The sequence below is a fragment of the Neofelis nebulosa genome, chromosome 2, assembly GCF_028018385.1.
Source record: "Neofelis nebulosa isolate mNeoNeb1 chromosome 2, mNeoNeb1.pri, whole genome shotgun sequence".
In the NCBI taxonomy this organism is placed as follows: Eukaryota; Metazoa; Chordata; class Mammalia; order Carnivora; family Felidae; genus Neofelis; species Neofelis nebulosa.
Window position 1 is genome coordinate 22037684 of NC_080783.1, and position 15628 is coordinate 22053311.

A 15628-nucleotide genomic window follows, 5' to 3' on the forward strand; every position below is an offset into this window, starting at 1 on the left:
CTCAGGCTCTGTCTTTCTCTGTCTCTCAAAAATAGATAAATGTTAAAAAAAAATGATTCTTAATTTGGGGGAATACAGAAGGCCTACTTGAATCCATTACCTCCAATTAGAGGGACACAAGAGACCTTTAGAAAATGGTGGTGCCAAAAGGAGGAGAGTCCATTCGAAAAAGAGAGTGAGAGGGCAAAGAAAGTTACATTTCTTTCTTCATAGTTTGGCTAGGGCCGGCCCTATCTCCTGTCTTAGAAAGAAGACTTGAGGACACAGGTAGAAAGGATATACCTGTGGTAGTGTTAACAGGGAAGGATGAGAAAATCAAGAGGTTGGAAAGCTAGGAGGTGAAATGAAAAAAGAAATTGTGAAAAGGGAAAATATAAACAAATTAAAAGAGAATGTGAAAAAAAAGAGGTATATAAATTTGAATAGAGGACATAGTCTTTATGTAGGGACTGGACTTAATCCATCAAGCACTTATTTAAAATACAAGCATTTTTATTTCTCTCATTGTAATCTTTCTGAATATGATAGACAATAGAAATAAAGCTGTGTGACACTGGAAATGTATAGTCTTTAGTGAATGTTAAAGAATAATCACTACCAAGACATCCTCTTCCACTTTGTTTTCAAGAGATTCTATCGCAAAGCAAGATGGTGGGAAGGATAGTCTGTAAGGAAGGAGTTAGGAATCTATTAATGGAGAAACAAATGACATATAAGGGGAAAAAAACAAATATACAGTAAAAATATTAGAGTGGGGATTACTTAGGAAATATATTATAAAGATATATTCTAGAATAGTGAGAAAAGAATTTCAAACAACTATATAGTCTAAGAAATAGAAGGACATTGGGATAAGCTAACTGTTGAGTTTGGCTACAAAAAAAGGGAAGGCAAGATCTTTAATTTTGGAGATGATATCCGTCAAAATTGTCCTTAGAGTAAATATTTCTCTCTTTTTAATAAAATCGACTAGTGAAATTCTGGAATATTTGGGATTATCTAACTGCTTTAATTATACAGGGCTCCAGAATGCTCAAGGGACTTGTCCAGGGTCACACAGCAAGTTTAACGACTCAAAGTCAGATTTCCCCCCAAAATGGATCTATTCTTTCCCTACCTCTTGCTGCGTCTCTACTGTCACTGAGTTGAGTTTCTTTTTCCAACATGCTCTGATCCCTACTCAGAGTTCGGCCCACCAATGAAGAAATCATAATTGGTAACGAGGCCTTAGATACTATTGTTGTTCTTCTTTTTTTTTTTTAATATTAGTGGTTACATCAATTCTCAATTATATGGCCAAAAAAGAAGAAAAAAGAAAAAGCAAGCTAAAGGAGTATGAAAAAAATACACTAAGCACCAACGGAAATGTTAGGTAATAGAGAAAATCAATTAGATGCAGTTGCTATCCTGCTGGGCTTGTAATTTAACTCTAGAAATAATGCAAAAATGAAGATTCCACTGGAGATGGTTAGCAACAGGGAGGCTCACCTAATGAGATGCTACTTGATGATAGGAAACTGAGTCCTGGGACAGTAGAGGCTGCAGCATGAAAGATTAGATAGTGCAAGATCAGAGTTATCTTTCATTAAGAAGAGGAGTTTTAAGTAGCCATATCAAGGAATGATTTCAGATCTCTACAGAAATGGAATCTAATTCCAGACTTAGTATGGAAGAAAGAGAATTACTTTGAGCTGTTTATTTTAACCTAACTGTTTGGCTAGTGGATCACACTTTAGCTCAGTTGGTGATAGAACTAGTTTTTCTGTCACAGACATTCCCACAACTTGATTGATTTCTAACACTTTGGATCAAGTTTCACACTTCCTTCCCAATCCTCACCTTGCTCATATGACCTCCCCTCACAGTGTCTAGAGAAAGAGAAAGTCCCCGCTTCAAAATTTTGGAGCAGGTTGGTCTGTATATTAAAATAATTGTTTGATTAAAGCAATTTAGGATTAAGCTGTCATCTCAAATTTAGTTATAAATCAGATTAAAATGAACTAGGTCCTGAACAATTCAGGCAACAACCTGACCAAATATTCTAGGCCCTTTTTCCTTTTCTGGGTCTGTATCATTTATTCCTTTAATCCCTTCTAATTGTTCAAAGAAAATTTAGATCTACCTGTTTATATTGGTGCCTGTTATATAGCAGGCATGCCCATTTTGTTAGTTTAGTCTGTCAATGAAGAGCAAATGAGATAAAGACGTTTTAGAAAAGAGAGGAATATAGAAATAAATTAGCTTAAAGTCCAATAAAAAAAACTGTTGTTTTAATATGCATAATAGAAGATTTACCAATCTCCAAAATGTATGATAATCTCCAAAATGTATGATAATTTCAGAAGATGTACTTGATCCCAGTTTTTAGATGAGTCATTTCCATAGATGGCAGAAAAGCCCAGTAGCAGAAAGCCTAGTTAACTGAGAGCTTTGCCACTTGTATTTGCTTGTTTTGGGGGTGGAACTAAGGTTTATTCCAGATCTAAAATACCAACCTCTTACTTCAGAATGTGAACCATGGAATCTTCTTGTTACCAAGTAACAGTCATCCCTGGGACAATGCAAAAGTAAAAGAATGGAAAAGGAAGGAAGGAACAGTGTACTTTATACATGGAAGGTTGGGCAATTTTTACTTGCACGTTTGTAATAAAAAAGTTATGGTTTTAGGTTACAGGAAAACCTTTAAATGATTTTCAATGCTCTTATACACTGAACTGATAAAAATTATGGTATTGTGATCAAAGAGAACTAGTAATATATCCTATAGTGCTTTGGCTACACAGCTTAATGCTTAACTCTGCAGGTGCAGAACCCAGGCTCTCTGCGTTCAGACACCAGCTCTACCATTTAGTGGCTTAAGGAATGAAGGCTTATTTAATCTCTTTAAGATTCTGATTTCCCATATGCAAGAGGAAATGGGGGGATTATGTTAAATGAGATAATGCACATTAAGTGTTTAACATAGTATCTTGCATAATCTAAGCAGCCAATAAATATTATTAACTATTTATTTGGAATACTATATTGAATTGATATTAATTATAAGACCACTTGCCAAGAATTTATCCCAGGGAGGATATTTTGAAATCATATTTAACAGAGAATTGTTGAGGGAACTGGCATTGGTACCCAGGAGGAGAGGGGACTTTGTCTTTCTTCAAATACTTGGAGAATTCTCATGTGGAAGAAGAGGCCAAACTAAGATGAATGAGTGTCAGATGTGGGAATGAAGATATTGCCTTGATATGAGCAAAAACAAACAAACAAACCACATGAGGCAATGTGAGTTGTCCAATAATGAAGTTTCTTGAAATAGTGAACTTCTAGTCACTAGAAGCACTCAAGTGGATGCTGGATAACCATATGGCAAAGATGTTTTCCCTAACTTTTCATGTACCAGTCATTCTGGACTTATTTCTTTTCCTGGAATATTCCACCCTCTTTCCCATCTGTGGGTCTCTACCCATATGTTTCCTCTGCTTGAAAGACTCCCACTTCTTTTTCACATTCCATCCAACACACATATCCTCTCTTCTGTCTGAACCTTTTTCATCTTTTAGGTTTTAGACTCTACTCCCCTTGCCTTATCTTCCTTTTATTTATTTATTTATTTATTTTATTTTTTATTTAAAAAAAATGTTTACATTTATTTATTTTTGATAGAGAGAGACAGAGCACAAGTGGAGGAAGGGCAGACAGAGAAAGAGACACAGACTCTGAAGCAGGCTCCAGGCTCTGAGCTGTCAGCACAGAGCCTGACGTGGAGCTCAAACTACAAACCATGAGATCATGACCTGAGCTGAAGTCAGAAGCTTAACCGACTGAGCCACCCAGGCGCCCTGATAATTTTTTATTGTATTATGAATGTAAGACTCTCCAAGACCATGATTCCATGACCAAGAATAGAGAATCTTCATCTGAAACATTTTATTTATTTTTTTTTTTTATTTTTTTTTTTAAATGTTTTTTATTTATTTTTGGGACAGAGAGAGACAGAGCATGAACGGGGGAGGGGCAGAGAGAGAGGGAGACACAGAATCGGAAACAGGCTCCAGGCTCCGAGCCATCAGCCCAGAGCCTGATGCGGGGCTCGAACTCACGGACCGCGAGATCGTGACCTGGCTGAAGTCGGACGCTTAACCGACTGCGCCACCCAGGCGCCCCTGAAACATTTTATTTTTATTGATTTTTCAGAGGTAGGCAAAAGAATCCCCATTGCAGTTTGGAAATTGTGCTGACATTCAGTGTCATTCATTTTGGACATAACGAACTTCAAACCACTGTAGTGCAAGTCTATACAGGAAAGACAAGTAATAAGATTATGTGGAGTGGCCAAGCATAAGACAGTAAGGGATGGTGACATTTGGGATGAAGACTAGAGCATGAATGCTCCATTTAAAGGTATTCAAATAGTAGTAGAAGTCCTCAAAATTTTAAACATATGGTAACACTTAATAATTTAAAATTCATTGGTATCTTATTTTCTTATTTACATTGAGTGAAAGTGATTTTTAAGAGTAATAAAACTGGTGGATACAAGTAGAATCAGATGGACTAGCAGTAATTAGAATGAAAGGTTCTGACAAAGTAATGCCATATGAATTACCTAACGTTGAAATTATGTGCTTTGCTCAGATTTTTCAAAAAATTAGATTTGAGAAGTTTTCAAAGATTTGAAACAATGGTTCTTAGCAAATGCAGAGACTAATGTTACTAGGTAATGCAAATTAGTTAACAGGTGCTACAGATCAGCTCTAAATGAAATTTTTGGAGTGAACTAATATTTGGTTAATTCTGGAAACTTCTTAAGATTTAAACTTGAAGTTTTGAGTAGATGACTTTGCTGACCTCAGGGTCATTGAAATGTATCCTGCCATCACCATTAATTTCCTAAACCTTACCACCTAGGATAGCATTCCTGGATATGAAATATGTTTGTTTTTATCTCTTTTCTTGACTCTCATTTCTTCTCTTGTGCTATCATTTAAAAATTGCCTCTCGATTTTTTTTTTTTTTTGGAAAAACAATTTGGTAATTTATTACAAGGTAAACATACATTTACTATATAATCCAACAAGTCTACTCCTGGGTACTTGCTCAAGAAATATAAAAACATACAGTCTTTATTTATTTATTTAATTTAATTTTTTATTTTTCAAGATTTACATCCAAATTAGCATATAGTGCAACAATGATTTCAGGAGTAGATTCCTTAGTGTCCCTTAACCATTTAGCCCATCCCCCCTCCCACAAACCCTCCAGTAACCCTCAGTTTATTCTCCATATTTATGAGTCTCTTCTGTTTTGTCCCCCTCCCTGTTTTTATATTATTTTTGTTTCCCTTCCCTTATGTTCATCTGTTTTGTCTTTTAAAGTCCTCATATGAGTGAATTCATATGACTTTTGTCTTTCTCTGACTGATTTCACTTAGCATAATACCCTCCAGGTCCATCCGTAGTTGCAAATGGCAAGATTTCATTCTTTTTGATTGCCAAGTAATACTCCATTATGTGTGTGTGTGTGTGTGTGTGTATATATATATATATATATATATATATATATATATATATATATATACCACATTTTCTTTATCCATTCATCCATTGATGGACATTTGGGCTCTTTCCATACTTTGGCTGTTGTTGATAGTGCTGCTATAAACATTGGGGTGCATGTGTCCCTTCGAAAGAGCACACCTGTATCCCGTGGATAGATGCCTAGTAGTGCAATTGCTGGGTCGTAGGGTGATTCTATTTTTAGTTTTTTGAGGAACCGCCATACTGTTTTCTGGGGTGGCTGCACTAGCTTGCATTGCCACCAACAACGCAAAGGAGATCCTCTTTCTCCGTATCCTCACCAACATCTGTTGTTGCCTGAGTTGTTAATGTGAGCCATTCTGACAGGTGTCAGGTGGTATCTCATTGTGGTTTTGATTTGTATTTCCCTGATGATGAGTGATGTTGAGCATTGTTTCATGTGTCGGTTGGCCATCTGGATGCCTTCTTTGGAGAAGTGTCTATTCATGTCTTTTGCCCATTTCTTCACTGGATTCTTTGTTTTTTGGGTGTTGAGTTTGATAAGTTCTGTGTAGATATTGGATACTAACCCTTTATCTGATATGTCATTTGCAAATATCTTTTCCCATTCTGTCAGTTGCCTTTTAGTTTTGCTGATTGTTTCCTTCGCTGTGCAGAAGCTTTTTATTTTGATGAGGTCCCAGTAGTTCATTTTTGCTTTTGTTTCCCTTGCCTCTGGAGACGTGTTGAATTACAAGTTTCTGTGGCCAAGATCAAAGAGGTTTTTGCCTCGAGGATTTTGATGGCTTCCTGTCTTACATTGAGATCTTTCATCCATTTTGGATTTATTTTTGTGTCTGGTGTAAGAAAGTGGTCCAGGCTCATTCTTCTGCATGTAGCTGTCCAGTCTTACCAACACGATTTGCTGAAGAGACTGTCTTTATTCTGTTGGATATTCTTTCCTGCTTTGTCAAAGATTAGTTGGCCATACATTTGTGGGTCCATTTCTGGGTTCTCTATTCTGTTCCATTGATCTGAGTGTCTGTTCTTGTGCCAGCCTCTCGATTTTTAAAAAGAATTATTTTTAAAATAATTTCTAATTTTTGAATTGAAAAAATTTCAAATGTAAAGAAAAGTTGCAAAAATAGTATAAATAATTTTCTTTCTAGAGTCAGTAGAGAGTGATGCCCCATCACCTTGGATACTTCAGTGTGCCTGTTTTACAAAGAAGGACATTCACCTCATGACCCAATATCACCATCAAATTTTTGGACACAATTCAAGCTTCATCAGTTGTCCCAACCATGTCTTTTATAACAAAAGATTCCAGTTCAGAATCACGTTCTGAATCTAGTTTTCATGTCTCTGGAATCCCTCAGTCTGTAACAGTTTGTTAGTCTTTCCTTGACATTCATGACCCTGACACATTTTGAACATTTAAGACTAGTTGTTTTGTAGAGTATCTGTTATTTCCTTATTTTTAGGCTCTGGTTATTTATCTTTGACAGGAATACTACACAAGTGATGCTGTGTTCTTGCACCATTGCCTCACATCAGGAGGTGTATGATGTCAATTTGTCCCATTTTGTGGAGAAATTCTTTTGAGACTATACCTCATTAAACTTTCAGTTTATCTATTTGTTTGCTTATGTATTTATTTATACCTACATAGACTCAGAATTCCAGTTTATTCAGTTAGATATAATCTTTTATTGTCATAATGTTTTTTTTAATGTTGCCAATGGGTCAAATTTCATGCTCGAATTTGTGATAGGCTGGTTCTATTGATGTCTCCATCATTTTCAACATTCTCTAAGCAGTGTATCTTATTGATCGATTGATTTACCTACCTACCTACCTACCTACCTACCTATCGTATACCTATCACTGTGTCTATAGGCATGAAAACAGTGATATTCTAATAGCAATGAGTACACCTAGCTCTCAGATGCCTACTAAAAGAAGCTAGGGTTTCTTGGGAGAATGGATATTTCCAGGGCTGGGACAGAGAAACTACATGATAAGGCAGAAACAGTTTGTGAAACCAGAAAAAAATAACCAAAGAAGTTATACCCACACATTTGTAGCTCTGTTTTATGTCTCTTTATGCATTTTTAACTCTTTAATTTTAACCCAACACTATAGCATTCTCTTTTTTTCTTTTTTCATGTTAAAATTCCCTTGATCGATAATGAGAAACCTGGTCCCTCTTGTGGGTAATGTATTTACTTTTTTGGTCAACCTCCCTGTGTGAAACTAATCACCTGTTTCTTGCCCTGAATAAACACCTTCCTTATGCTACTTGGGTTCTGACCTCCCAGGTCTGACTGCTGCACTGTGCATTTCTCTACACCTTGCTAGGGATCCACCTTCTTCACTGTGTTACGGTGGTGCCCTCAGTACTAGTGTGGACTAGACATCCTGGCCTCACCAAAAGGATTTTTAGGCACTGAATTGTTCAGGAAGGGAAAGGGAAGAGAAAGAGAACAGAATGGGACAAATCAGTGGAAAGTAAGCCCTGGAGAAATAAAAAGAGACACATGCCACAGCCCACTAAGGAATTTTAAACTACTCAGGGTGCATATGCCTTTGGAGGTCAAGAACACAGGGTAGGGGGTGGAACGCAAATGAGGTAAAGAGGCAAATGTGAGATAATTAAAATGTTAGAAAAAAATGAACCTTTTAAAAACTGCTTTTCCTTTAGTTTTTGAGTGGGCCTAATATCTATATGTGTAAAATCAATATACCAGTCCTTTCTCCAAATAAACAAAAATGAATCATGGCTCATTGGTTTAGTATTTGGGTCCTTGACACTGCATTTGCTTCTAGGTTGTTTATGATAATATTTAGAATGGTGTCGGGAGCAATCCTGCTGCTGTGAAAATTTAAATTTTGTTTATTTCTTGCTTTTGTGATTAACTTGTCAACCTTAACATTCCCAAGATCACAGTGTGGAGGGCTTTGTGTTTATTATCCTTCTAAAATGCAGTAAACAGAAATGTTCTCCAAACCTCTCTGACCTAAGATCCTGGGGGAAATCTTATGATAATGGATTATTTATGGGCTTGCTGTAGTTTTTACCTATAATAGAGTCCAAATTGTCTTAAACTATTCTGATCTAGATTATAGTTTTGTCTGGATTTAAATTGTGTCTAAAATTAATTTCAAAATTTATCAAAACATCCTCATGGAAACATTAAATTAGATCAATCAAAAGAGAATTTAAAGATATCCCATGACATATGCCCCTTATTTGAATGTGAATATACATTTGTGCTGGTTCACTTGGTCTCCGTTACTCACTGAATTCTCATGAGGTTGCTATAGAAAATAAATAGATGCTCCTAAAAGTAACTATGAGGCACTAAACCTACTGAGATGAATCTTTTTTTAAAAAAAAGAATAACTGTGGCCTCAAGTATAAAACCAAGAAATCCACAAACATTAACATTTTTAATCCTAATTCTTTATAGTCAACATTTGAAATAAGTCAAATAGAATAAAAATGGTACTTGTATCTAGGTCTTTGAAGAACAGACTCTAATTTTTTAATGTATCTGAGACTAGGCTAGAATAACTCTTAATATTTTTCTATAGCATTCATATTTTTCTGGTATACTTTCTGTAAGGCATTATTGTTCCTCAGATTAAGATGCTGTTTAAAAAAAAAAATCTAGCCTAAGTATCTTGATATTCAGATCCTTACCCCTGTTCTACTCCCCAACTGGGTATGTGACTTTGGGTAAATTAATGGATAATGATGTGCTAACCTTCTGCACCTCAGAGAACAAAAAAGGAAGTTGGATCAGACCAAGGCTTCTCAGCCTCTGCTGTGCCATGGATGTCTTTGGCAGCCTGGTAAAGCCTATGGCCCTCCTAAGAATAATGCTTTTAAATCAATAAAATAAATAGAATTACCAATGAAACCAATTATATTGAAATTCAGTTATTAAGGGATTAAAAAGCAAATTTATGATAATGGTAGTATGTGTTTATTTGGTATAGCAATAAGCAAACAAAATAAATAAATAAACAAAGTGACCCCATAACTACTGTAATTTTTAATGTCACCATGAGTAGGAACAGAACTTTGAGATATCTGCACTAGCAACACTAAAGTGATTTAAAAATATCTGTGGATTTTATTTGTGACAAAGTCATAAGCACTTCTTTTTTTTTTTTAATATGTGAATTTTATTGTCAAATTGGTTTCCATACAACACCCAGTGCTCATCCCAAAAGGTGCCCTCCTCAATACCCATCACCCACCCACCCGTCCCTCCCACCCCCCATCAACCCTCAGTTTGTTCTCAGTTTTTAACAGTCTCTTAAGCACTTCTAATAACATTGTGGTTCGTTGTCTCCGGTAATCATTAAGGGAAATGCTAAATTTCATTTAAAAGGTAGAGAAGATAAAAATGTAATCTTTTTTTTTTTTTTCCTATCCAAGTTTACAAGCGTCCTGAATTCTATCCGCTAGATGATGTCAAAGGAACTCTCCAACAAAAATAATCTAGGACTTTATAAACAATCTTGCTAGTTAGGTAAAATGGCATACATTTAGAACTGTTCTCCTCCAAGTATGGTTCATGGATAGCAGCCTCAGCATCACACATCTGCAGCTTGTTAGAAATGCAGGATTTCTGCCCCACCTCAGATCTGCTGCATCTGAATCTACATGTGTACACGATTCATAGGTGATTTGGTGTGCACATTAATGCTTGAGAGGCACTGCTACAGATTAAGCTGTTTAGACTGGGAGCTTTTCAGCTGTGATTAAACCAAGTACCCTAGGATTTCTTATATCTGCTTTCTTCCATTTGCTAAAAACTTGCCTTTGAGGTGCCTGGGTGGCTCAGTCGGTTAAGCGTCCGACTCCGGCTCAGGTCACGATCTCACGGTACGTGAGTTCGAGCCCCGCGTCGGGCTCTGTGCTGACTGCTCAGAGCCTGGAGCCTGTTTCAGATTCTGTGTCTCCCTCTCTCTCTGACCCTCCCCTGTTCATGCTCTGTCTCTCTCTGTCGCAAAAATAAATAAACGTTTAAAAAAAAATTTAAAAAAAAAAACCAACAAAAAACACTTGCCTTTGAACCTGCAGTTTAAGAAGTTGGTGACAGGCCTCTCAGCAAGGACAGCAGTGCTATAGACACACAATGGAGATTTTCATAATTACTTAAGGATCAGTAATTGAACGGGTCTTGATTGTTTTGGACATTTGAAGAGCCCAGGCAGTAGTCCGAGATTTGTCAGAAATTATCTCTGAAGCTGTGGCAAGTTGGGGAGAAATGGTAACAAGTCTGCATAACCAGATAAAAACATAGTTCCAATTTAAACTTTATTAAGTATAGGCACAGTTTGTTCTGTACAGTTTCCTTTGAGCAGTGTAACTGTTTGTATATCACAGTTGATGTTCTTGAGTATACATGTTACTGGTCTGGAACCAGTTTTTTATGTAATACTAAGTAGTTCACATCTTACGAACTGAATCATGTGTATGTGAGGAGAAAGAAAAGCCACTCCTGAAGTGTCTTACAATGAAATTCCCTAATAGAAATTTTGATTAAATAATTACATTTTGAGCATCTGTTTTGTACCAGTGGAAATTCAGAAACGAATAAGACACTGTTCCTGCCATAAAAGAATCACCAATTTATTATAAGCCAAGCAAAATATATATATACAGGTAAGTAGGTAGGTAGGTAGGTAGGTAGGTAGGTAGGTAGGTAGATAGATAGTAAGAGTATAAGTTCTATGATAAAAGCAGACACAAGATACTATTTATAGTGGTATAGGGGGCTTGCATAGTACTTTAAGTTCCTGTTTACTCATTGACTTACTTATTCATTCATTCATTTACTAATGTTTATTGAGCCAATATCCAGTGTCATACTAATCTTTATGGCTGGCCATAGAATGTTGACATTGGAAGTGGTAAGATAAGCCTAGGTTGAAATTATTTGGGATTTTGTATGCCCTGTTTAGAATGTTGAACTTTATCCAACAAGCAATGAAAAGATTTTTAAGCAGAGAAATTACTGCTCAGATTTGAATTTTAAGATCATCACTCTTGGGACAGTCATGAGAGATGACTGGAAAGGAGGCTTCAGAAGCTCATTTTAAGGTTTTAAGCCTGGAAAAGGCATTCTTGTGTTCATTTTGAGATCTCTTGCACTTTTAAAAATCTCTCATTCCTGGGGCGCCTGGGTGGCGCAGTCGGTTAAGCGTCCGACTTCAGCCAGGTCACGATCTCGCGGTCCGTGAGTTCGAGCCCCGTGTCAGGCTCTGGGCCGATGGCTCGGAGCCTGGAGCCTGTTTCCGATTCTGTGTCTCCCTCTCTCTCTGCCCCTTCCCCGTTCATGCTCTGTCTCTCTCTGTCCCAAAAATAAATAAAAAAACGTTGAAAAAAAAAATTTAAAAAAATAAAAAATAAAAAATAAAAAAAATAAAAATCTCTCATTCCTTTCTTATTAATAGCATTTGCAAGCAAATATCTGATTTGTGTTGGAAGTTTATAATATGTTGTACTTCTTGTCAAGTTTTGGTTCAGCAGTGTAATTAACATTTTTTCCTATTATTATTTTGCAGCTTTGGACACTTGTCTTGATTTTATGGCCAGTCATTATCTTCATAATTTTGGCTATTACCCGGACCAAATTTCCTCCAAGAGCAAAACCAACTTGTAAGTAAATTTGTTTCCCTAATTTTTGGATTACAGTTAAAATTTATTTTGATACTATGGAGTGTTTTCTTCTAAATTTGTTTTAATAGTATTTCTACCTGGTAGTATTTGTATAAATACTTACCCTATTTTTTTCTCCAGCTTTTTTAACTGGTTAGAAGGGTGAGCCTGTAATACTTATCTAAAAAACTATGAAGCATGTAGAAGCCAGAATGCATTTTAATTTTTATAAAATTAATTTTTATAAAATTTTGACTCATTTATTGTTCACCTCATAAATCTCACCATGGTTTGTACGACACAAACAAGTATCAGTCTCAAGCTAGATCATCCTTTACTTTTATATTGTCACAAAAACCATAGACCGGTATCTGATGAACTGAACAAATGAAATCCAGGGTACTGTAAAAATCTCTTATCTCTCTTCAGGACTGATATGAGTGGTGCAAATGCATCAACACATTTAATTTAAAAGAACATTGCTTTCCAATTAGTGCTATTCCAGCTATTTTTAGTCATCATCAAGTTATAAAATGGGCACGACGCCCAACTCAGGCCATTATTTTCTTTTGGATCCAGAATGGAGATTCAGGAAAGACACAGAAAATTCCTCAGAACTGGGTGGGGGAGGGGAGGAAGATGAGAACCCCAATGATCTAACCAGTGTTCTTGCTTTCATTCTTTTTTTAAAAATTTTTTTAAATGTTTTTATTTTTGAGAGAGAGAGAGAGGGAGAGAGAGCATGAGCGAGGGAGGGGCAGAGAAAGAGGGAGAGACAGAATCCAAAGCAGGCCCCAGGCTCTAGACTGACAGCAGAGAGCTCGTGAACCATGAGATCATGACCTGAGCCGAAGTCGGACGCTTAACTGACTAAGCCACCCAGGCACCCCTGCTTTTGCTTTTGTTCTTTTTTTTTTTTAATTTTTTTTTTTTTAACGTTTATTTATTTTTGAGACAGAGAGAGACAGAGCATGAACGGGGGAGGGGCAGAGAGAGAGGGAGACACAGAATCGGAAGCAGGCTCCAGGCTCTGAGCCATCAGCCCAGAGCCCGACGCGGGGCTCAAACTCACGGACCCGTGAGATGGTGACCTGAGCTGAAGTCGGACGCTTAATCGACTGAGCCACCCAGGCGCCCCTTTGCTTTTGTTCTTAAACCCTGAAGCCAGTTTTGTTGGTAGAGGAGTAAAGGTTAAGTGAGATACATCATGTTTCACAGAGCAGCCATCTCCTAAAAAGCTTCTCATAGACTAAATTTCTATAAATCTGATTGTGTTTCAGATAAATCTTGGTAATTTACTATATAAAAGAATAGTATGCTGAATTATTTGTAAAGAGAATAATGAGCTGGTGACTTTTAAAAATAAGTGTTTTTCAGTCACTCAGTCTTAAGAAGTAAGATGATAGCCATCATGGAATCTACTTGATTCATACACAATAGAATAATTCAAAAGAGAATATCAATTAAATTAGTGTAAAGCATTTAAACTCTTGATACTGGAATGAATAATTCCTTGCATTTGAATAGCAACTTACCATTTCTAAAGGACTTTTGCTCAAGTTATTATGTAGAGTTGTTGATGATATTTTATTAGGTTGTTTATAAAAGCAGCATAATTTTGTTCTCTTCATGTCATGTGTATATTAGTTCTTTACAATAGATTTAGTCCATTGTATACTCTTGAAATTTATGTATTCTTGCCTATTTTAGTAGCATGGAGTTCAGAAATAACGCATTCAGCACATAAGGACAAATACTCTTTGAACTATTCTGGTTTAAGATGCTAATTATCAGTTCACGAATGATAGTGATAAAAGTTTATTAGCTTCTTTCAACAACTTATTTCTATTAATTTCTTGTTTATAAGGAGTTTTAAGCTATATAATAAGTTTCTCTTACAAAATTTACAAGACAGAAATATAAGGTGTGTGAGTGAGTAGTCTTAATTGGTGCTACCTGATAGGATTTAGAGATTCATGGAAAAAATCTTGGAGATCTCTTATAGTTTCACTAAATTATGGGCGGGGGGGGGGAAACCTTGAAAAAAATCACGTGACAAGTATCTCAGAGACCTAATTTTTTAAAGGGTCTGCAAAAACACACTATCCAAAGGGAGACGAATAACCACGTTTTACTATAGACTTCTGACCATGCACTAATAATAATTAGTTATGAGGTGATTGTCTTTATGTTTGTGGGTAGGAGAGAACAGAATTATAGGAGAGTTCAGTGGAAGTATTTTTGCTAGTCTCTCAGAACTTACAAAATTCAGTCCAAAAAATAGTTTATTGTTTTTATTAGAACTTTATGAGAACTATTAGAAGGAAGGTACCCTCTCACTTTACAGAAGAGAACACTGGGCAACCTGGGCGATTGTAATTTGCGAAAGTTTGATCATGTGGGATAGGAGAGAAAGGTTTTGGAAACTACCTTTACTTATTCTTTGTCCATGAGATTTGTCTCATATTTTGCCATCTTATACATAGAGCCATAATACCTTTGGACAAAACTTTGTGTCCAAAATTTCAACTCACCCTATAGTCAATAGAATATAAAATATAATTTCTAACTAGAGGTGCTATCTGTACAGCAAGTTAGAGAATCTAAAACTAGTATAGATGTGGGGCGCCTGGGTGACGCAGTCGGTTAAGCGTCCGACTTCAGCCAGGTCACGATCTCGCGGTCCGTGAGTTTGAGCCCCGCGTCAGGCTCTGGGCTGATGGCTCGGAGCCTGGAGCCTGTTTCCGATTCTGTGTCTCCCTCTCTCTGCACCTCCCCTGTTCATGCTCTGTCTCTCTCTGTCCCAAAAATAAATAAAAAACGTTGAAAAAAAAATTTTTTTAAAAATAAAAAAAAATAAAACTAGTATAGATGTAGTTACTTTATTTCCCTGTCTTGTGGTATAGAGGGAAAACTTCAAAGTGAAAGTTTGGATTCAGGCATTTTTATTCTTTTTTTAAAACAATTATTGTTTTTCTTTGTTTCTCATATCTATCATACTGAAAAGATTAAAGTGAGTTCATAATAATAAATAATAAAAATAAATATTTCTTGATCTCATACTATGTGCCAGACGTTTGGGGAGGTAATGGCAGTGTTATTGAATTCCCAGTGCAGCCAACCAGTGCAACAGAGAGATTAAGTAACCTGGCCAAGATTGCACAGTTCAAAAGTGGAGGTGTCAAGATTTGAACCCAGGCAGTCTGGCCCTAGACTCTGGTTTTAAGCTTATGAACTCACATTTCTTACATTGAGGAGTCAGTACTGTACTCGTTTCTAAATAATGTTGCATTACTTAGGTTTCATAAAAGTAGACTAAAAGTTAGAAATTTGGAATCTAAGCACCCCTTCTCTGCGTCTGTCAAGAAAATGAAATCAAGAAATATGGGGGGGAGGTGCATTCCGATATATGAATCAGTTACCCTAAATGTTA

General features: G+C 36.4%; 1 protein-coding gene across 3 annotated transcripts in view; it reads left to right on the forward strand.

Annotated features, from left to right (window-relative positions):
* ABCA12 (ATP binding cassette subfamily A member 12) overlaps positions 1 to 15628 on the forward strand; it is a 275110-nt gene that overhangs the window by 101772 nt on the left and 157710 nt on the right. For all 3 annotated transcript variants that reach the window (XM_058705980.1, XM_058705961.1, XM_058705972.1), the window contains exon 2: positions 12102 to 12195. Coding sequence is in view for 2 of the 3 variants with exons in the window: in XM_058705961.1 (XP_058561944.1) it covers positions 12102 to 12195 (94 nt within the window). In the remaining variant the exon portion in view is untranslated. The remainder of the gene's footprint in view (positions 1 to 12101; positions 12196 to 15628) is intronic.